Here is a 21,814-nt window from a genome sequence, read left to right on the forward strand (position 1 = left end):
CGTTATTGTTTTATTTCCAATCCAACTGTGCTTTTAAACCTATTAGAGAGGAAAATCTTGTTTTTCCTGAATTTAGTGTACTCCAGGTTCCTGGTTACTGGCTCAAAATTAATTTTCAGTCTGGTTTTGAATTACTCTTTAAAGAGTAACTTAACACCAGCCTTGAATGCTTTTCACCTCTGACCACACACAGCCTCTCTGAGTAATGTGTTTGGGTGTGGTCAGAAATGTGCTTTGTTGCACCTGAAAACACACCTGAAGGTGATGTCATTGTGTACTGACATGCCTGAAATCTACATTGCTGCACCCAGGTTTAAGACCTAGAAAGAACATTTTCCACATCTCTTGAAATTAACTGGACTCAGTCTAGTACTGTACCTCATGGTCCTCCTTAGATGAATGGCAGGGTTGATTCTGTAGGCCACTGCATCAGGTTGAGAGCCAACGACCCTCCTCACTCCTCTTGACTCAGGCACACGAAACTCCTCCAGGAGATCAAAAGCTCAGGGCACAAACACTGAGCTCAATTTGACATCACACTGATTTTACATCAAAGGTGCTGGACTACCTCTAAACCTTATGTCAGCGCTGATATCACTGTTTTGTAAATAGTTAGATTACTCACTATCATTAATAATGCCATCTTTTCACAAGTACAATGAGGTCATTTGTGAAACCCATTAACATGAAGAGACTGTTTACTTTCTTTCATGGGTAGATTTAGCTTCTGAATTGTGAACACTGGACACTTTGTCCTGCAGCCTGAATGAGATCAGCATGGCTGTGGTGTTTCCTGTGAGAGTAAAGCATGGGGATAGAAGCTAGAAAACAACTAAAAAAAAAAACCTCCTGACGACAGACAAGAGTAATACCTTACAAAGCCATAACTGCCGGGATTATTTTAACTCACACAGCTTCTGCTGACAGGCTATTTTATTTGTGGACACCATGGGAAGAGAAAAAGGTTATGTTAAGTGGCTGATTTATGGTAATGGAGGGAGACAGCATGTAGACAGCTCAATCCCAGGATGCCCTCTAGACCTCAAAGTATTCACATAGGCACTGAGACCAGTGAATACGGTACAGGATTGACTGCCATGAAAGCCAAATATGAAATAAGAAATACAAAACACTGACATCTGCTGGTGAAGCTGCAATGGTACACTGTTCCACCTGGTAAAAACACTAAAATCACATATATATATCTATATCTATAGATATATATATATCATGTAGTGTGTTTGAATAACCAGACGATCATTCACTGAGATTATAAAAACTTTCATCAACTATACAAAATCAATATAGTGTACAGTATTGTATGTGTGATTAATAATAGTAATTTTATGCATTGGGAAAAATGCTTTAGTCAAAAAATGAGCATGAAGAAATTAAAACTTACTTGGTAACTTTTGACACTGGCCCAATTCCAAGATAATGAAGAGTGCTGCAAACACCAGCATATCTTTGTACAGTGGCATTTTGTAAATGTTTGCAGTCAGGAGCTATAAGTACCTGCAGTCCAGCAATTAAATAAATTAGTAAGGCAATAAATCAGATTCATTCATATATGAGTAAACAGTAAGCTGCAAATCAAAGTCACTCACATTTGTTTCAAAACTATACTTTTATACTGTACAGATAACTGTTACAGATTTGGATATAGAAAAAAATAAATGTTAATTTCTCACCAATTGTAAATGCTTACACTGCAACTGCAATTTTCATTTTTACACCTTTTTTATATTAAACACTTTAATTTCTGTGATGTGACTGTTACAAGAGCAGTATGAAGTTACTATATATCCACTGAACTGTTCTATCCATGCAAACATTAGTTTTATCAGAGGATACAATTACACTAATCAGCAAATCATAAATACATTCAACCAGACTGGACTGTTTTCTGATTGATTAGCAGTCCAAAATCATAATTTTAATCATTTTCCACTACCTTCATTTCTTCTAGAAACAGAAAGAAAAAATGGGGAATATCAGAATTACTCACATATTCTTGAGAAACAAAGTCCCAGGGCTGAAGGATCCAGTTCCTGGTGTGAGGATATATCCAGCTCTAAAGTGCCATCCCTGGGCCAGCGTCTGAGCTGAACAGGAGAACCATTCAGACTAGAAGCTCTGGGTTTCACAGGAGCCTGACCCCTGAGCTCCACTCCACCTTTGGTCCCCAGGGGATCTGACTCTTCTCAGAGGGCAGTTACACCTACAGTCACTACAAGGTTAACACTGTCCATTATATGAAGTAAGTGTAGCTGAACACACCAGGGGACTTTATACAGGTTAAAGGTACGGGTTAAACACTACAATAGCTTTGTATATTTTAATGTGCAGATCTTTTGCTGTTAAAATCTGAATATTTGAAACTTAGGCTATATAATTTGAAACAATCACATTGTTTTATTGTATGGTCATTCATGACAGGGTTTTACTATCTGCAGAGTCTCACTGAGAGAAAGATGTAGTATGTCACAGCTAAACACAAGATGCTCTGCAAACATTCCACCCAGAGAGGACCAGTCAACCTACACCACACTGCATCCAGCTACAAGGCTGGAGGAAACTGTAGGAAAAGAAAAACTGTCTTGTCACTTTAGAGCCAGTTGCTAATTTTGTTAATCAGCTTTTGTAAGAGACGACGGCAAATTGCTTGAAGCCCTGTGACACTATAATGAGTGAAAGAGAGGTGACAGGAAGAGAGAAGACAAAACAATACTAGAGAGTAAAATTGTAAAGTAGCACTAAACACTAATTATAACTAAGGTTGATGGAAATATTAGTTGTTAAGGTATTTGGGAAACAGAATTAAAGTTAAAAAGATCAGCTTCATCCTCTGAACACCATAAATATCTGGATTTGTCCCAACCATGAAGATATTTTAGATGTCTGCTGGATGTTAAACCCTGATCTTGGTTCCAGAGAAGAAGTTAAGGGCTCCACATTAAGATTCACCCTTTGGGACCACAAATATCAGTAGCAGATTTCTTGACAATCCATCCAAAATTTGTTGAAATATTTCTCTAAAAACATAATGTGTCAACTTCATGGTTATCCCCAAAGTTTGCACAAACGTTCATGGCAATCCATCCGGAGATATTTTAACTGGAACCAAAGTGGTGGACCAACTGCCATCTCTAGAGCATCGCTGCAAAAATGTTGATTATAGGAGCTACAGATGAGCAAATCAGAAACAATTCTGTGGTGCACATCCGGTCTCTGGTGGCTTTTGGCAAGCAGGTTTAATACAAATTAATATTACAGTAACAATTTTAGCTCTACCGAAATCAACCACACATTGACATGGACGCACAAGAGAATGTCTACATGGCGCTGCACCTCTTCCAGTTCAATGCACAAACTAACAAAACAGGGACTTGCAGCTGCTGACAAACAAACAGGACGTGAAAGCTTCATGATAATAAGGTTTCTGCTACTTGTCTTAAATAGTGTTTTCAAAGGTTTCTGCAGTGCTTAGTTGGGTTTATTGTAGTATATTGCATTGCCCTTTAAATGCATGTTGGCAGTATATCACAGCACTTAAATAGATAATTGCAGTGCCTCAAATGGTACCATAATGCACCATCTACTCCAAAAATCAGCAAACATAAATTACAGTACATTCAGTAACTCTCAGAGCGCTATGCTGCATGTTGCCCCTTCATTAGTGTGTAGAAATATTAACATAGTCATTCCTAGCTTGTCTAGTGTTCATCACACCTCTACGGGTTCTCCATCAATAAAATAAAATACAATAAAAACAATTTGACGCTTTTCACAAAAAATAAAATACATTAAAAACAAATACACAAGGCCATTGACATTGCATTCTCACATAATATTAAACCATATTGCCTCAACAGAATATTTTACATCTTTGCAACAATTTAAATAGCACTAAACAAATTTGCAGTCTTTTTAAGTTAGATATCTCCAGTGTCCGTTACATGATTAGGGTGCAACTAGCTCCTGGGCTGTTCGTTTTCAAGGCCACTGACTATCGCTTGGATCCCTTGGCCAGTTTGCTTGTGGGAGTGGTTCTTCTTTGAGGAGTGGGGATCTTAGAGGGTTTTCCTCCGTGTTGGCGAGGCGCAGAACGCGGCGTTGCTCGGGTTGAGTCACCAACCGTCTCGGACATGTCTGAGCACACAGACTGGATGTCTGAGATGTCGAAGTCAGAGGCATCACTTCCTCTGCGACTGCTCCCTCTGCTTCCAGCTTTACTTCCAGGTCGGCTAGAATTTTTCCTTGAGTCTAGAACAATAAAATAAATGGCAATTGAACCACAAAGGATGAGTCTAAACATTTGAGGTATCACTGTTTTCCACTGTCGGCAATGTTTCATATCAGTCCAACCAACATTAACACAACCAAATAAATACCGGAAAATAACTAATGGCAAGCATCTCTTACCCACTCTCTACATGGACGATTATTAATACATGCTCAGTTTCTTAAAGCTAGTTCAGATATATTATTTTGTTTACTCCATTTACTTTTTCACTGTATATCAACTTGATTAATTACTGTGCTGAACTTCCTATGGGAAGTTAATGATGATCCTTTACTGGTGATTCTGTTTGCTTCTGGTGATTGGTATCACTTGTGCTATTCATAAATTCTAAAAGATGGAAGGAAATTGAATAGTGCTGTGTGTTGGATAAATGGATAAATGCCTTACAGGGAAAAATGGACATTTAGCCTTTTCACAAGAGTTATGATGGAAGATCTAGTGTATGTTTTATAAATGACTATTTATAATTCTTTTAGTTTTTTGGCCAGTAGGAGATGTAGTAAATTTACATAGTTTGTAAATAGTATTTTTTAAGAAAAGAAAGATGATGATAATGTTTTATTTAATCATATTAATTTATCTATGTTATTTACTGCCATGCCCACATTTTTTTATTTACACAAATGAACACACTGTTCTACAACATGAGTTAAAGCAGCTCCTTTAATTCTTTTTGACTGATGCACTTTGATGAACCTGCTATAGAAAACACATTTTCTTCAAAATAGCAATGAGTTGCTGGAGCTTTACTCACCACCTATTGCCTGTGCTCGAGCTTTCAGTACAGCAGTGCTGATCAAGGTTCCCTCTTCATTGGACTGAAAACCTTTACCTGACAAGTACCCAGGAAGGCGTAATTTGCTGCCTTGAACTGGTGTACCCTGCGATAGACACAGCACCATGACAGTGTTTTAGGAAATGGTTCTTATCAACTGAATTACATAAAAAGCTGCACCACAAAGCATTATGAATGTTACTGAGTTAGATTTAAATGTTATGAAAATCCATTTAAATGCTTATTCCTGCAACAACAGGGGCATGTCTTCAAGATGATGTCAGTATTTGATTCATCAATGAGTCATTAAATCACACATGCATAGATTACATATGAAATTGTTTATATTTTAGTGCCATTAAAAGTGACTTCAACTTTTGCCAGACAAGAAATAAATATTCAGCCCATTAGTAAAGAAATTCAAGTTTTATAGACCCAACTGAAATCACACAGAAAAGATTCCAGATGTATCATTGTTTTATTTTCATTGGAGAGTAAAATTGATGATGTGTTAAATTAGAAATATTCTGCACTAACAAATACACCTTTTATAAACTAGGAGCTCCCTCCAGGCTTTCTCATAATATATGTTTTTTTTTTCCTCTGTCTGATAAATATGCAGTAGATTTCAGTTGGGTTATAAATCTGAAGTGCTCCACATCATGTACATGACTATACCTCTGCGGATGAACCTTGGCTCTCAAAGGAGTCTGATGATTTAAGAGGAGTGGAGGGTTTGCTGTTTGTAAGCCAGGGCTTATCATAATTGCGGGTTATGTGTTGGGGAGTCTGAGGAACAATGGCAAATCAAAAACACAGACATGGATTCACAAATCAAACTACAAGGTACACTAGATGGAAGGAACACAAAAATAAACTGATCAAATAATGTAAAAAAATAAAAGGGCAGATAAAAGAGGAAAATCATGGGGGGGGGGGGGGGGGGATCAATCATGACATGACAGACAACAGCTGGCTCTCATGGTAAACTGGAGCCTCTTACCTTGGGTGTACCGGTTAATACTGGGATTGCTGGGACCGGACAGCTCTGACTGGAGGTGGATCTGTTGGGCGAAGCTCCTCTGGATGACGGCCGAGATCTGCGGCCTCTGTAGCGGAAACTCGCCATCACCTGGGTGGTGCCTTCTGGGAGGATGAACTTCTCTCGCAGTTCCATGTTGGTCCTTCCTTTAGCTAAGGAACAACATGCCAAATGAACCATCTTGCATAAATACCTAATGGTAATAAAGATGATCTTGATTTTGATGGTGATGTAAGTTAACACTTTATTTTCCACTTGAACTCCCTCATGTTCTAACAATTTCCTAATAATTTTCTTAGAAAATTCCTGGTAATGACTAATGTAATTATAGGTAACTAGAAATTTCCAAACTCCAAAATGATATTTATTCATTATTTATTTACCAATAAAAAGAAGTATTTGGTTTTCTGTGGAGACATTTCACTTTTTGCCAATTTGGCAACTACAAGTCCTTGTAAATTACACTAGGAATCTATTATCACTGTCTAATTGCAAATGAACAAACTGAACAATGTCTCTGTTTTACCCTGTTTTTAGCTTCACACTCTGACTTCCAGGAAAGTTCTAAATAAGTGATTGGCAAATTATTAGGAAACTGTGGACCCATCAAATAAAGTGTTAGCATGTGGTTGTCCTGCTTTTAAATAGAACTTAAATAAAGCTGGGATTTAGATACAAAATCCATAATGAAAAACACACAGTTCATGCAGTTTCACATCTTGTCCACACTTTCCAACAGAAGTCCAATCACTGCTGCAACAGTAGTGGAATAAACTTTTTGATTCTCGACCAGAGTGAACGGTGAAATAAAATAAAAATAAATCCAAGTGCACCCGCACACTCTCCCACCAAATAAACTAAACAGTCTTGTGTTTAACACAAACTGACTCACATGCACTTTGAATTATTAAGCCACACAGTTAAACAAAGTAAACAGTGCAATAAATACTGTTTAAGTGTTGTTGTGTGTGTTTCATAGAGATGACACCATAACTTTACTTGCTGATGATAATAGTCAGCTGAGCCACTGTTGAACCTTTTATAGGTTTTCAAGTGTTTGTTTGATTGTCAAGCAAACCTGAAGACCTCAACAGAAGCTTGACTCAGAACTGCTCGTCTCATGCTGAGTGAGAAAAAAATAAATAAAAATTTAAAAAAAAAACAGCTATTTTGGCACATCAAATCCCAAAATAAGAGCCTTGGCGAAAGTGACAGCAGGTGATGTGACTCGCGCAAACAACTGCATGCATGAAAACCAGCTGGTGCTGAATGAAGGTTTGACTGTGAGTGGAGCTGGTTTAGGAGAAATCCATTCATTCACGGTGAGCGTTCACACATACAGCTACAGGTGGCACACACCAGCACCAACACAGGCAGCACACACTCGGATGTGCAGACACACATACCACTGGTGGGTTCATGGAGCAAGGAGAGAAAGTGTGAGATTTGCCAACCTATAGGAGACTGAGTAATTGAAGAGTTTGATTCCGAGCGCAACATTTTGCTCCCGTGGTGATGAACTAGAAGAAATGATATTGTGTTAAGCAGGAGGAAAGCTTAGGAGGAAAAAAAAAGTAAGAAATTGATAATTAACATAGCATAGATAGCAGAAACAAAGAAGAAAAGGTATTGTGATAGATGTGGCCACAAATAGGGTGTTTACATACTGACACATATCTGTAGGCGACTGGTGATCTGTACATGTCTTTCAATAACGTCTCATAACGTCTTCAGAAATGTATGATACTGTCCTGAATTTCTCTTTGAGGAACAATGAAGTTTAGCTCATCTCATCTCATCTGTACGCATTTATAATCCTCACAGTAAAGAAATTGTAATGATTTCAAATAAGTTAATTGAATAGTAATTGGCCAGTATCATTTACCACTTTTGATGGGTATAAATGTTCAGAGAAAGTTTTCTTATATTTCTTTAAACATTTTCATACAAGAAACTTTAAAATACAGAAATTCTTTGAGATTTCAGGAATGTTCACCACCCTAAAGAGAGAAAATGGATTAACCCTAAATGTCAACCTCAATTTATGCTCTCATTAGTGCCAAACCATTTCACCTCACACTGTAACACAACAAACAGATATAAATACAGAAGGAGACTTTAGAAAATAATGTGTGTGTGTACGATGTGTATGTTTTTCAGTATTTTCAAGCAGTGTCTACTTGTGACTTCTTGTGATGAACTTTTGAACTCACCTCGACAGGGGTCGTTTTTCACCAGGAACTCGTCCAGAGCCATCCAGCCTCCTCCCACCCGCACCATCACAGTGCTGCGTAAAATGCGTACCAGACGGAGCTGCTGAGAGTCCCCAAACTGCAGCGTGGGGAGGAAAACAGAGAGGGGCTGTGTGAAAACACTGAGCAGTGGGTATGAATTCTCTGACTGCAGCCTGTGCAACACTTGAAACCAGAGTGGGGTGGATAATCAAAGGTTTTCCATTTAATTACTGCATTTTTTTGTGTCTCAATCAAGAATATCTGATTAAGTTGCAAAAAGTATACATCTATCAACTTCTGATTTCCTTTCCATGTTGCACAAACAGGATTTTCACAAACAGGATTTTGACACAATATCAATTTTAGTTTTCATTCAAGACACAAATTACACCAAGGTCAATCCAACTGGTTCCTCTATTAGTGTGTGCTGATGTGGCTGATTCAAATTTATCATTCCAAACTTCCTAAAATAAATGAGTTGCTAACATTATTACTGCAATTATTTTTTCAGGCCTAACATTTCCTCAGATACGTACAATAATTTGATGCTGAGCCTGACTGATTTATTGGTAGACCAATATTTTTGGTGTATTTGAGATGATGCATATTGATATTTGTACAATAATAAACATAACATTAAACAAAATGCAGAAAAGGCATTTCTGCAAGGTAGTTTTCCAATTGCTGCCTCCAGCACAGAGTTTAGTGAATTTTCATGACTTATATTTATGTTTTTCAGCACTTTTAACAATCAGCTTACACTCTTAGACCAAATTAGCAAAAGCACTCCCAAAATATAAATCTGTCAGGCTCTACACTAATATCTGTTACTCCTGTACTGCATTGCAAAGCTGCACTGTATTACAAGTTATACAAACTTTACAGCTTTATAATCTTGACTGGACATTATTTCAGATTATTTGAGGTTTCAGATTGTAATGCCCAAATTTACTTCAATAATATCTGGCTTCAGTTTGCTGCCATTATGGCAGTTTGAGCCTGTGAAAAAAAAAATAAACTGAAAGCACATTGTTATACCACCAGGAGGCACTAGTGTACAATAATTTGTCTTTATTAACCAAGCACACACACCAAACATAAGAGCGACAAGCAAGTTATGGGTGTGAATGGTCCAAGCTTTATGAGGTAATATGGGACAAAGGTCAGCCAGTTGGATGTGACCATGAGAATTAGCACAAAAACATAATTCACACACAACAATCACAGCCGCATGCTTTCTGTCAAAAAACAATGCCACACCATGATCAAGCGGACAAACAATCTCCCGCAATCCAGCACTTTGTTGCACTTTCTACAACTATGACTCAGATACTCAGGATGCATTGACACTGATGCAGATCCAATGCAGCTAGCTCCAATGACACATTGAAAACAACATGAGGAATGGTTCAAATCATTTCTGTCTAATCCACCACAGTGCGACACGCAGACATGACCAAACACTGATGACCCTCCGCTAAAAGCCTATTATCTTGTGATATCTTATCAACTGCTAAAAATCTTGCACTTATATGAATTTTAGAATGATTTAATGCCACTGGTGATTTTAGTGATCAAATACATTAAAGGTGATGATGATTTGGAGGAAAAAGAGGCACAAGAAACATCTTAAGAATAACCATTTACCAGAATACAGCTTTCCAAAACTGCAACGTGCAGGTGAGGGGTAAGATTTTGATTTTCCCTGTTTGCTATAGTCTCATCGCCGATTAAGGAGTCATGTAAGCAGTGAACCAGACCAAACTGTCAAAAGAGTTATTTCAATTCATTGTTGTGTGATACAGCAAAACAAACTACTTAAAAAAAACCACCACTAACGCCCCTGTCCCGTCTCACTAACATTATTAATCTTAATCCAACAAGCTTCAGAAAGCATGTGGCATAATGAAACCATATCAGTAATGAATTTTACATTGCAACATGCAATTTGTCATGACATATTAACTCAGCAGGTAAAATGAAAAGCAAAATATTAAATCGTCAAGGTTGCCCCACTATGACAAGAAATTAATAAACAGTGTTGGTTACACAAAAGTATGTCAGCCACTGTTGAGGTAAAACATTCCCATGATACCAAAGCGCCAAAGGCAAGCACACAGAGAGCATTTTTTTTTTCCAAACTGCCCAGCAAATGAATTTATGCCCATGAATCAATAAAAATTATCGGCTGAAATGGTTTCGTCATGTTAATATTAGATTTGCTGAAACTCAAAAGCAGATCTGTAAATCTTTAGCTGCTCTGCTTGTTTTAGCTTTCAACAAAATGAAAACTTGCTACAGTTAAACAGTAAAACTGAAATGCTTTATTTTAAATCAGGTTTTATCTTTTGATCTTATTCAGCCACCATAAATTGTTTGACCAAAAACAAATCTTAGGCCAGTGTTTCATGTGGATTTAATCATCTGACCAGAAATCTTAATTTCTACTTCTGAGTTCCAGTGTCTAAACATCAGCCAGGAATCTGGGCGGAGACTCTTAGTTGTAAAGCAAACATGGTAAATGAAAAAGGGTGTAAGGCTTGATAAGGCACAGAACAGAGGGATAAAAACAAAAAATGACATTCACATGTACCTGGTTTCCAAGGTAGAACTGGTGATGTGAGGAACAATAAAAATATAGAAAGGTTAGAGTTTTTACTGACACTTTATAAAGAACATTCAACACTTACCTTCACCAAGATCTTCTTGCAAAAAGAATTATTTTAAGCATTTCATAATAATGGCAAGGCATGTATTTGTTAAAAAAGAAAAAAAAATGATGAAAATCTACTTACGCGATATTTGTTGGCACCAATTTGCTCCACTTGAAATCGTTTTGGACATTTGCATTTTGCCACTTGACGTGTAACCTACATACAGATGACATTTTATTGAATCGTGACTCTTCAAAACATCTTCCCAAGGTCGAAAATTAGAAACTCAGGCCATACAGGCTTGTATTACCTCATCTTCAATTTTATCTGCATCTGTTAGTGGTTTGTAAGCATCCTTATTGGGGTGAAGTGCAGCCACAAACTCATAGTAGTCAATGTAGCCGTCACCATCTCTGTCAAATATGTCTGCCACAGCGCTCATCTCCAGACGACTGGTTGGAAATTCTATTGAAAAGCCATTAAGCGTTACAAAATGAGCACTTTGCTGGCTGAATTGCATGCTGTTGAGATGTGAGTGTGCATGGTGGATGCTTACTGGAGGAGAGGATGCCCTCTATGAACTCCTGCCGGGTCACTTTACCATCTTGATCTTTATCGATGCGGCGGAAAAAGTCCATGACACGAGACTTTTTATGGTTCATCCAGCGCATGTAACGCTTCCGCCACACATCAAAGTCAAAGTTGGCAAATTCCTTTAACTGCATGAAAAAATAAAAGGTATGAACAAGTGGATAAGCACAAATTTGCAAAAAAGGTTTCGCACAATATTAATGAGGGCTGATTTGTGCTGGATTACCTCCTCCAGTCTGTCCAAGGCATCGTTGAGTTTCCTTCTTCTGTCCAGAGCGAGCAACCAAACATGCTGCCACTTAGTGACCAGCAAGTTCACTCTGGGGTTCTTGGTTTCAATGGGAGCTTGTGTTGGTGACGCATACATCGTTTGTGTGGGAGATCGTTTTCCTGCAAGTGAAAGACAAAAATCTTGACTGTTTTCAAACCATGTAATCAGGAGGAATAGATTAGCAATGACATCATTCCAGGTGTTAAAATGAGCAAGATGAGGATGCTGCGTCAGCCTTCCATGACTCAACACTTTGCCAGATGGCTCAGGTCACGCTCTTTGAAGGGTATTTGCGGGATACATACTTCCAGTTCTTCCTTTGTCAAGCACAGGGATCTGAGACTGGATCTGGGTCTCCATAGCAGGCTTCCTTTTGTGCGTCTTTGTGATTTTGTCAACATCTGGCTGCTTCCTGGTCATTTCCTCCATGAACGCCTGGAGGGAACATCAACAAGTGTGCTTCCAGTTAGTGTCATGTACTCTGAAGGCAATCAACTACTGTATTTAGAGCCAGATTACAATGCTGGTTCCCAAGAACAGAAATAGTAGGAGTGCAATTTGCTTATCAAAAAACTCAAAACAGCCTAAATGACTAAAAAACTAGTTTTGTGTGTAGTTTTACTTTACCTGATGTTCTGCTATGAGGCTTTTGACCTCCTCAATCTCCTGTGGCAACGGCTCCTTGTCCTTGTCATTGATGTTGGTCTCAGCCCACTGCAACCAGGTCAGCAGATTCTCTAGCAGCTCCTGAGTAGCTAACAGCTCAGTGAGAGCTGTGGCAAGTCGCTGCTGGTGCTGCCTGGCCCAAGCCTGCACCTGTAACCGTAGCATTGCACATAATAAGTAGGAGACAGAGCAATTCCTTTCTGTGGTGACGAGGCACACGCACGGCATCACAGATGTGTGGAATTAGTATGTTAAAGCTATATCAGACCAGTCTCCACATCATCATTCTACATGGTAAAAAACTCACCTAAAGCAATCTCATGCTTTATTGTATCATGAGCGCTTTTTTAAAAATACATTGGTTGCTGTTGTAACTTATTAACTAATCCAAATCTACACAAAAAGGAGCATCGTGATGCATTCTCAAGTTAGGGATTTGTGCAAAATACTGGAGAAATTCTTATTGTAGCTTGAAGCACCTAAATCATGCAATTATGTATGAGAAGGCAGAAAGGCAAATATGCAAGCATGCAGCTGTGAACTGACCTCTTCAAACCGCGCTTTAATGATGGTGTTCCAGTGTTTGATGGTTGTGATGGAGTCTGGATGGCAGATGCTCAGAATGGCCTCCCCCATACTGGTTGCTTTATTTAGAGCCATACGCTTTTCCTCCAGCTTCTTCAAGAACTCCTTAAAAATAGCAAATGGGAAAAGAGTTCAGATTTGCAATTGAATTAGCTTCAGCAAACATAAAAATGAAGTATTGCGAATAAAGTTGTTTTAATAGTGGAGCAGGGCAGAACTACTTCAATCAGATGAAGTCATGAGAAGAAGAAGAATATCCATGATACATGGTGTCTACTTGAATAAAATTACAGAATCAGGGTCTTAAGTATTTACTCAAGCAAAATATGTACTCGAAAAAGAACTGCATGTTTCATGTCTATATTAAAACAACCAAAACTGCGAAAATATAAAATAGTTTAAGATAAAGAATATATATATAAATATTTGCCTTGTGTTGCTCAATAAGTGCTCGCAGAGCCTCCTCATCATCAGGCAGGCTACCATGGAAACGAAGACTCTGCTCTGCCTCAGCCAGCCACTCCAGAAGGATATGAACAGTAGAGTGAAACTCCTCCGCCTGCAGAAAGAAAACACAGATCACATCATGCTCATAAATTCACTTTTCCTTCTATCTAAGCAGAGCAGGGGCTCTCTGGTACCTGACACAGGGCCTGCTCTAGCCGGGCCTGCTTGGACACCGAGAGATTGCATACTGTCTCCCAGCGAGTGCTGAGCTCCTGCATCTGGACTTTAACCCACGACGAGTCATTATGGCTGCTCTCGATCAGTTCCCTGGCTGAACGTTTGAGGGCCTGGATGCTTACTGTCCTCTTTCCCAACTCCTTCTGGAAAACCTGTAGTGAATGTCAGCATAAAATACATTCAGAGGACTAACAGAGGAGCAACAAAAATAATAAAAAACTGCGGATGTAGTTATTAATAATGACATTGGAAATGAACAAACTTAACAGTAAATTTTCCAGACATGGCTGGACAGAAGACTTTACTCAGAACAAGGAGTCCTGGTGGAATGGTACAATGATACTAGCCCTTTTCTTTTTTCAATTCATAACCAATTCCTGGTGTAGTTTAAGTATCCTTTGTCTTTTACTTTAATAACAATCACAGATAAGTGGAAACGATGGTGTTAATGCAGCCATGTTGCTTTCTACCTTGTGGTTATCTATCAGGCTGAGAACCAGGTCTATGTCTCCATGTACAGGCTGGTCCTCAGCCAGCTGAGGTTCCACTCTGTACAGCCAGTCAATGAGAGCCTGGAGAGCATCTGTAAACTGGCCAGTGAACAACAGAGCCTCTTCCAGCTTGTTTTGTCTGCAGGAGAGAAGACACCATTAACAGTGATTGAGGAGCTCTTTTGGAGCGCTGTTAATAGACTGGCTTGTAGTTGGATAGATAAAATACATGGACAGATGTGGGAATGTGTGTTCTTACCTTTCTACTGACTTGCCACAGACAGTGTCCCATTTGTCCCTCAGTTCACTCAGCATGTCGTCCAGTTTCTGATTATCATCCTGCAGGGAAGTCTTGTCTTTCAGGGCCCGACCTGTCCGAGTGGTGGTGTCATACACTGAGTGTTTGCTGCCCAGAGCTTTCTGGAACTCCTGTATATGAGAAATATATCATCAGCAAGCTAATCCCTTTCAAAGTCATTGCCCCAGCAAATAAAATCATTTTAATTTACCAGTATTTTAAAATAGAGCCAATAGTCAAGTGTACTGGATTTTCTATCAGTCTTTATCTTTAGATTAACAGGATCAGAGTGAACCTTCTGAAGTGATTTTCTCTTCTGTCTTTGTCTTATAACGTCTATATAACGTCTTATAACATCTATAGTCTATATTTTGTGAGGAAAACACAAAACATAGGAGTCAAAGCTGCCACTGACACCACTCCCCAGAGATTTAAAGTATCCAAAAGCAATGTCATCCCTAATACATTTGGGATTATGGTAATGTCCTCACATAACACTGAGGGGACAACAAATGGGGACTGAGTAGTTGTAACACCAGTAAATGCATGACTAATGCATTCTGTAGATATTGTAATTCCATTTTACTGTTGGAATTATTACCCTCCAGCTATCATATTACAATAAAAGGCACAAATATGTTTCATTATGGTTTGGATGCGGATGCCATTCATGTTAATTTACTGAAATTCAGCTGTAGATGCTGTCATGGGTCCATAGATGATGCTTACCTTGTGCTGTGCCAGCTGCACCTTTATTTTGTCCGGGTCATTGGCAATTTCCCCCTCTGAGTCCAGAGTTTTCTCAGATTCATCCAACCACTCCATTAGTTTATTCCAAGTCTCATGGAACTAATGGAGGTTAAAAAAATAAACAGAGTGTAAAGTATTTTGAAAAAGGTATGATGTCACTTGATTTACCGCTGAGTCCTGTTTAATGTTCACATGATTAGGTTCTCAGGCTCAAGGAACATAAGAGCCCCACACTGATGAAACTGCTGTAATTGTAAGTTGCAATCTGAATATGAAACAGACGTATTGTACTATTTCAAGATGTAACGATAATAACATGTGCTAACAGCACTGAAACAACGTGGATTTCAAACTAAGTATAAATGTGCACACAACAGTACCTGTTTTGCCCTCTTCCTGGCGTCATCCAGCAGACGACCTCGCTCAACAGACCTCTGCACCAGCTTCTCCCATCGCCCTTGCACGCTGAGCAGCAGGTTCTTGATCAGGACCACATCCTGTTTCTGGCTGAAGTACTTTAAATGTGTCCCTGTCTTGTCCAGTTCAATGATTTGATCTCTATGGGAGTTCACCTCTGTCACAAACATCTGCACAAATACATTACAGGGCAGAGGGAGAGAGAGATTTAAGTCTATGTTATGAGATTAAATAAGAAAACAGGCTTTTTACTTGTGAGCGAGAGATAATGCAATTCATGTGATAATGAGCGTTGTTCTAAATGGGAAAGCAGATGCACTCATTAAGTCGCTGTTGGTTTGATGGCAAAGTAGACTGGAATTAGTAAACATAAACTGCTATCCTGTATTTTGCTCCTGATAGAATTTATAATTTTTTTTTCACCAAAGGAAGAAATGACATGCTATCTTAGCAGCTGAATAAAGTGAAGTTGGACGACAATGCGTCACCTTTGCATTTCCAAAACATTGTTTTTTTTCTCCGTGCTCCATAAACCAATCCTGCACAAACATCAGAAAGAAATTTCATTCACTCCAGAGCAAACAACGTTACCTTATGCTCATCAATTTGAAACATGATGGTCTCCAGTATAAGTGAAGCAGGGGAAACCATGTTGAGTGTCTGTTCTGCTTGGGTTAGCCAGTTGATGAAGTCCTGCAGAGAGTTGTGGAAATCTGTGGCCAGTGTCAAGGCTTCTTCCAGTTTCACCTGCAGACAAAAACACATCATCAGGGTCCATTTATAGTTACAGAAATAATCCTGTTGTCTGTTCTCTCCAGCAGAGCATTATTATAACCCATGGAAGACTGTACAAGGCTGAAAACAAACCATTTGGTTGCTACAACAGTAGATAATGAGAGGGGAAAAAACTATTACACTTCATTTGTGACAAACATGACCTCTGTTTAAACAGAGGAAGTTTACATCTCTGGAGAGGCTGATGGTGAAGCAGAAATGGAGTGATGAGCTTTTAATTGAATGAAAGAAATGTCCACAGTGACTCCGTTGCTGAAAAACATCCGCGTGCTGCAGCCAAGGCCACTGGCACAGACTCATTGCATGACAGTAAATGTTTATTAACGACATCATAAATCCGATAAGAATTATGGGTAATAATTGTTTATTGTGGGTATTGTAGTGATACCTGCTAAATATAGAACTGCAGCACAAGTCAAGTACATATTTTACCGCTTGACTCACTACACCAGAGAAGTGTCACATTGCTGCAGAGAGTTTGGCCAGCAGCTGCAACTCTGTGGAGCTCAAGATTGACCAGACTACATTCCTGGGAACAGGACCAAAGTAAATAGGAAGAAAAGCAAACGTTCCAGCAGCCAGAATGAGGACCTCCATATCTGGAATGAAAGTGCTACAGGATAATTGATTTATCTTTTGGTCGTGTAAATTGTTGTTTATTTATTGTAGCAACAAAAGTAAGATGTTTTAATGAAATGAAATATAAATAGGATGTCCAAAAGAACAACATGGTGACTGATAAATCTTTATTTTGGCACAAATATTAGTGTAGCTCTATAATTTATTTAATCTACTGTCATTGCCTCACCATAGCAACTAATGAGACGAGACCTGCGGTGATCTGAAGTGTGACTGCATGTTGCATGTGTCCGTGCCAGCGCTCTGTCTTTACACCATTAATTACCAGCACTGGGATTAGAGGCTTTCAACTCAAGTCCAGTGTATGTCAGCGATCTCTCACTGGGGCCTAAAGCTCAAGTTGTGAATCATTAAACAAAGAGCTGTGAAAAGCCATGAATGACACCACACCTTTCTTTCAGCGACCTTCCCCTGCACGGCTTCCCATTTCTCCTTCAGGTTGGTGAGGTCCTGCTCTGTGTTGCTGTCTGGACCCTCAGGCGTCACCATGAGCAGCTGGTGACCCTTGTTCAGCAGCTCCTGATACAGTTCCTCCTTCGCCTCCAGGGCGGAACACAACTCCTGCAAGAAAACACACACTATGACATGAGGAGAGTGATGCTTTTGTGAAACATGAAATTACACTTAAAGACGGCTCATTTTTACTGCTGAATACTGTAGTGTTCAAAGTGAATGCAATAAATCGGTCAGTAGTTTGTCCAAATCAAGTCCAAAAACGGTGAAAGAATGAGCCTAGTGATGCATTCAGTGACTCAGGGGCACGTTCCCATGAACATTTCCACAGTATAATGTTTCTAATGTGATAAAAGTTATTGCTTCACGTAATCTCTTTCTTTTTAAGTCCATATAAAGCACTAGTTATGCTCCTACAGAAAGAGTTTGTTGTAAAAAAGTCTTGAGTTTCTCCATTAGAGAAAAGGAAAACAAAGAATGGAAACATTCCTAAATGCATTGCAGTCAGACATGGCAGAATCAATTTGAAACACTCCTACAGGGGCATGCAAATAGTGAATTTTGTAGTGTCATTTAATTTTCACACTTTACAAAAAAAAAAAAACACATAAAAGACATAGTCGTCTCCTTACAAGCCTGCCATCTGTATGCGCCCTTTCATATTGTTGAACACATACCAGATGGGCGTTAAGCTGCTCCCGGGCCGTGTCTGGTAAGCCTCCCACAGCCTTTGATGCCAACAGCTGACGTTCTGTGTCTTTCAGCCATTGCTGCATATCTTCTATCTCACCATGGAAACCTTGGGCCTACAACACAAAACAACCTGAGTCAGGACAAAAGGTGTCTCACACACACTCATTGTTAGCAACGTATGGTTCAGAGAGGGAGATGTCTGAGTTATTAATTCCCTGGATTCATTTAGCCACCAATACTGGCTTTCTGTGATATTCTGGAATATAGATTAAAAAGCCTGAAATACAACAAATTATAGCCTTTCATTACCATTGGCTAATATTAGAAAGTGTTGCTTATCCTTTTTTTTATTTTTACACCCAACTCTCATTCATAAAATAACGGAAGAAATATTTCTTTTCCTCTTATCTCCTGAAAATATAAAAGCAACCCCCCCTAAATATCAAAATTGCCAAGAAACGCCACTGTCACTGATATTTTACCATTTTTATCTACAGTGACAAATTTGTTCTCCTATGAAATAATAATAAACTACAGCTTAATAAACAACAAATAATGAGGAATCAGGCCTTTGCTTATTCACATGTGAGGAAAATGATTTTCATACCTGAAGCAGAGCACTCTCCAGTTGCTGCTTTCTTTGCGCTGTCTTCTCCAGGATGGCCTTCCACCGCTGGTTCAGATTCTCCAGTTTGCTCTGCAGACTAGAGGCTTCCTCTCCGGCGCTCGACTCCACCAGATCATTACCTGCTTTGTTCACGGTCTCAACTGTCGACTTATGAGCCAACACATCAATCTGAAGAACCTATAAAGCAGCCAGAAACGTCAAGATACCGGGTGGCTGGATCTGAAGCACAAAGGCTAAAACTATGACAGACTTGGGATTTGTAACAGTTTTAAGTTGATTTATTCTGATTTGTATATACAGAAGAAAACTATACAGTAGCTACTACTTTCTTGTTCTTGTAAATGAAATGTAAAGTGTGGTGAGTACATATTTGTTATGCTACTGATGCTAATAAGGCTACTGTTTATTGTAACTGCTTATATGAACATCCAAGAGAGAGGAAAAAAGAGGATGTTTGTCGTACATGGTGCTTGGCGAGCTCTATCTCGATGGCTTTGGGGTCTCCTCCAGCTTTCCTCTGTTCATTGAGCAGTTCCTCAGTGTGGCTCATCCAGGCCAGCAGCTCATCCAGTGCATGCTGGAACTGGCCCAGAGCCAGAAGGCCTCCCTCCAGTTTGTGCTAGATTAATGGCAGATTAAACCATTACTACAGCACTGACATGCATTCAACACATTCCACAGCTTTTGACCCATTTTGCTCTGTTTGTCTGTCTAATGAGCTGTAGAAGAATATTTTTGTTAAAAGAGTTACCGTTCATACATTCAACATTTATAAGCAACTGAAAGTTTATTTTGTTTTAAAACTATTAATTTCAGAATGTTTTCTTTCCCTCTACTTTTTCTGACCTGTCGGCTGATAATCTTCTCGTCCAGGTTGTCCCATAGCATCTTCAGCTCAGACATCGGCTCCTGGATGGTGGAGCGATCGGCCTCCTCTGTCACCTTCTTCAGCAGGAGACCCGCCTGGTGGTTCAGACGCTCCATCTCGATCTGCAGCTGGTATGCCTCTCCTTTGAACTCCTGACGAAAGCAGCACACACAGTGATGCACATAATCATTCAAAACAAGCACAAAGTCATACAGACAATACCAACTTTGCCTTTTCACCACAAGCTTTCTCTTATTGTGCATCAAAGCAAACGTGACTACTTTATGAAACTAGTTTTTAGAGCCTTTGTACCTGTACAAAACAGGCTAATTAGGGCACGTTATGACTAAAGCCTTACATAAACACAGCAAGAATATGACAGAGCTGCTGAATACTGCAATAAAATTAAAGACATAACTTAGTAAACGAATGCAGAAGTAAAGAATATAACCCAGTCTATATAAAATACACACACTTAAATACAAAACTCTACCTTGAGTTCTACAATTTGCTGCTTGACAGTTTCCAGGTCTGTGCCTACAGGTGACATCGAATCCAGTTTGCTCTCCAGAATATCCACCCAGTCAAACATACCCTGCGTACAAGGTGGGAAACCATTGTTATCAGAGAAAACAATGCTTAGTGCACCGAATATTATGTTTCACACTTAGCGTCATGTTGTGCAATAAATCTGCATAAATCTCAGCCAGTCTGCATAAACCTATTTTATTTAAAATTAGCTAAATCAAACTAAGAATTTAAATACTGCTCAAGCGAAATTAAAGCAGCTGTGTAGAATATTCCTTTCCCACTATAAAGGGATGTTAGAAGAACTTCAGGCGCATGAAATAAAGTGTGGGCCAAATATAGAAAAGCACTGGGGTTGGTGTTTATCATTTCAGAAGTAATAGTTGTCTCATAAAAAGCAGTAACACTTCAGTCGACTGTAATAAACAGTATGGTAAGCTGTGGTTTCATCTCAGGGCCTTAAATGCTAGCTGTGTCACGTAACACATAAATGTCTTGATGTAGTGTATAAATTGTATACACTACAGCAGACAATCCTCCAATTCTCCAAAAAATAAAAACAAGAAAAAAAAAGTACATTATTTTAAAAAGCTCTGGGTATGTATTGGAACCTACCAAAAACCTCCTATAACCCTTAAAGTATCTTATTGTGTTGCCCTTGAAAATCTTTGAAGCAGAAATGAAAGTACCTGCAGGCCGTCTTGAAATTGCACAGCAGCCTGCATGGCTTCTTCCAGTCTCTCTCCCCTCTCCTTCCAAGTCTTATTGAGGTTCTCCCACGCTGAATTCACCTGGAAATATAACACAGGTACTTTGTCATGATCTGAATATGGGCGACCATGTCTTACTGTAATACACTCCAAATTATCTGCAAGTGAAGAAGACAAAAGCTGTCAAGACAGGTTTGAATATAACCTGATACCTCATCAAGACTTTTCTTTATCACAGGTTTATCAGGTTCCCCGCAGGCAGTCATAAGCTCTGCACCCTGGTTTCGAACCGCATCAAGTTCTTCCTGCAGCCCGTCAATCTCCTCCTTAAATCCCTGTAGGCAAAAAGAAAAACTTTTGTTATGAAATGCTTCATCACTCTTAATTGTCCATTGGTTAAGTCTGTAACTTCATTTTATGATGTGCCCACCTCAACAAACTCCTGCTGCTGTTTGACGACTGAAGGATCAACTCCGGGCTCCTCCAGCTCTCTCAGCATGTCCTGGCAGTCTTTGATGGTGACAATGAGAGCACAGTGGTCACACCAAAACTTGTCTGCCAGGTCCATCACATCCAGCAGCTTTGCCTCCCGCTCCTCCAGCAAAGCTTGGATGTCATTCCACAGGAACACCATATGGTCCAGTTTGTCTTGTACAGCTTGGGAGAAAAAAAACATTAAACATTAGAAATACAATGAACACTAAATAAATTGAACACTGGCAGAAAAAAAAACATT

General features: G+C 39.2%; 1 protein-coding gene across 8 annotated transcripts in view; it reads right to left on the minus strand.

Moving 5' to 3' along the window:
- Positions 1-3,214: 3,214 nt before the first annotated feature.
- dst (dystonin) overlaps positions 3,215-21,814 on the minus strand; it is a 91,937-nt gene continuing 73,337 nt past the window's right edge. For 5 of the 8 annotated variants that reach the window (XM_026308868.1, XM_026308869.1, XM_026308870.1 and 2 more), the window contains 31 exons: positions 21,509-21,735; positions 21,291-21,413; positions 21,058-21,159; positions 20,334-20,435; positions 19,819-19,992; positions 19,436-19,591; positions 18,952-19,149; positions 18,329-18,457; positions 17,589-17,759; positions 16,356-16,511; positions 15,728-15,934; positions 15,327-15,446; positions 14,559-14,728; positions 14,279-14,438; positions 13,766-13,960; positions 13,555-13,683; positions 13,086-13,229; positions 12,501-12,689; positions 12,179-12,308; positions 11,829-11,992; positions 11,568-11,730; positions 11,322-11,476; positions 11,153-11,227; positions 10,951-10,968; positions 10,005-10,121; positions 8,337-8,454; positions 7,530-7,643; positions 6,085-6,275; positions 5,760-5,870; positions 5,061-5,187; positions 4,010-4,266 (listed from right to left, as the gene is read on the minus strand). In XM_026308868.1, the coding sequence (XP_026164653.1) occupies positions 4,010-4,266; positions 5,061-5,187; positions 5,760-5,870; positions 6,085-6,275; positions 7,530-7,643; positions 8,337-8,454; positions 10,005-10,121; positions 10,951-10,968; positions 11,153-11,227; positions 11,322-11,476; positions 11,568-11,730; positions 11,829-11,992; positions 12,179-12,308; positions 12,501-12,689; positions 13,086-13,229; positions 13,555-13,683; positions 13,766-13,960; positions 14,279-14,438; positions 14,559-14,728; positions 15,327-15,446; positions 15,728-15,934; positions 16,356-16,511; positions 17,589-17,759; positions 18,329-18,457; positions 18,952-19,149; positions 19,436-19,591; positions 19,819-19,992; positions 20,334-20,435; positions 21,058-21,159; positions 21,291-21,413; positions 21,509-21,735 (4,592 nt within the window). Of the gene's footprint in view, positions 4,267-5,060; positions 5,188-5,759; positions 5,871-6,084; positions 6,276-7,529; positions 7,644-8,336; positions 8,455-10,004; positions 10,122-10,950; positions 10,969-11,152; positions 11,228-11,321; positions 11,477-11,567; positions 11,731-11,828; positions 11,993-12,178; positions 12,309-12,500; positions 12,690-13,085; positions 13,230-13,554; positions 13,684-13,765; positions 13,961-14,278; positions 14,439-14,558; positions 14,729-15,326; positions 15,447-15,727; positions 15,935-16,355; positions 16,512-17,588; positions 17,760-18,328; positions 18,458-18,951; positions 19,150-19,435; positions 19,592-19,818; positions 19,993-20,333; positions 20,436-21,057; positions 21,160-21,290; positions 21,414-21,508; positions 21,736-21,814 lie in introns of all 8 variants that reach the window. The other 3 variants (XM_033325555.1, XM_033325556.1, XM_026308867.1) reach the window with 3 other exon arrangements.

This window comes from Mastacembelus armatus, chromosome 15 (genome assembly GCF_900324485.2).
Source record: "Mastacembelus armatus chromosome 15, fMasArm1.2, whole genome shotgun sequence".
Classification (NCBI taxonomy): Eukaryota; Metazoa; Chordata; class Actinopteri; order Synbranchiformes; family Mastacembelidae; genus Mastacembelus; species Mastacembelus armatus.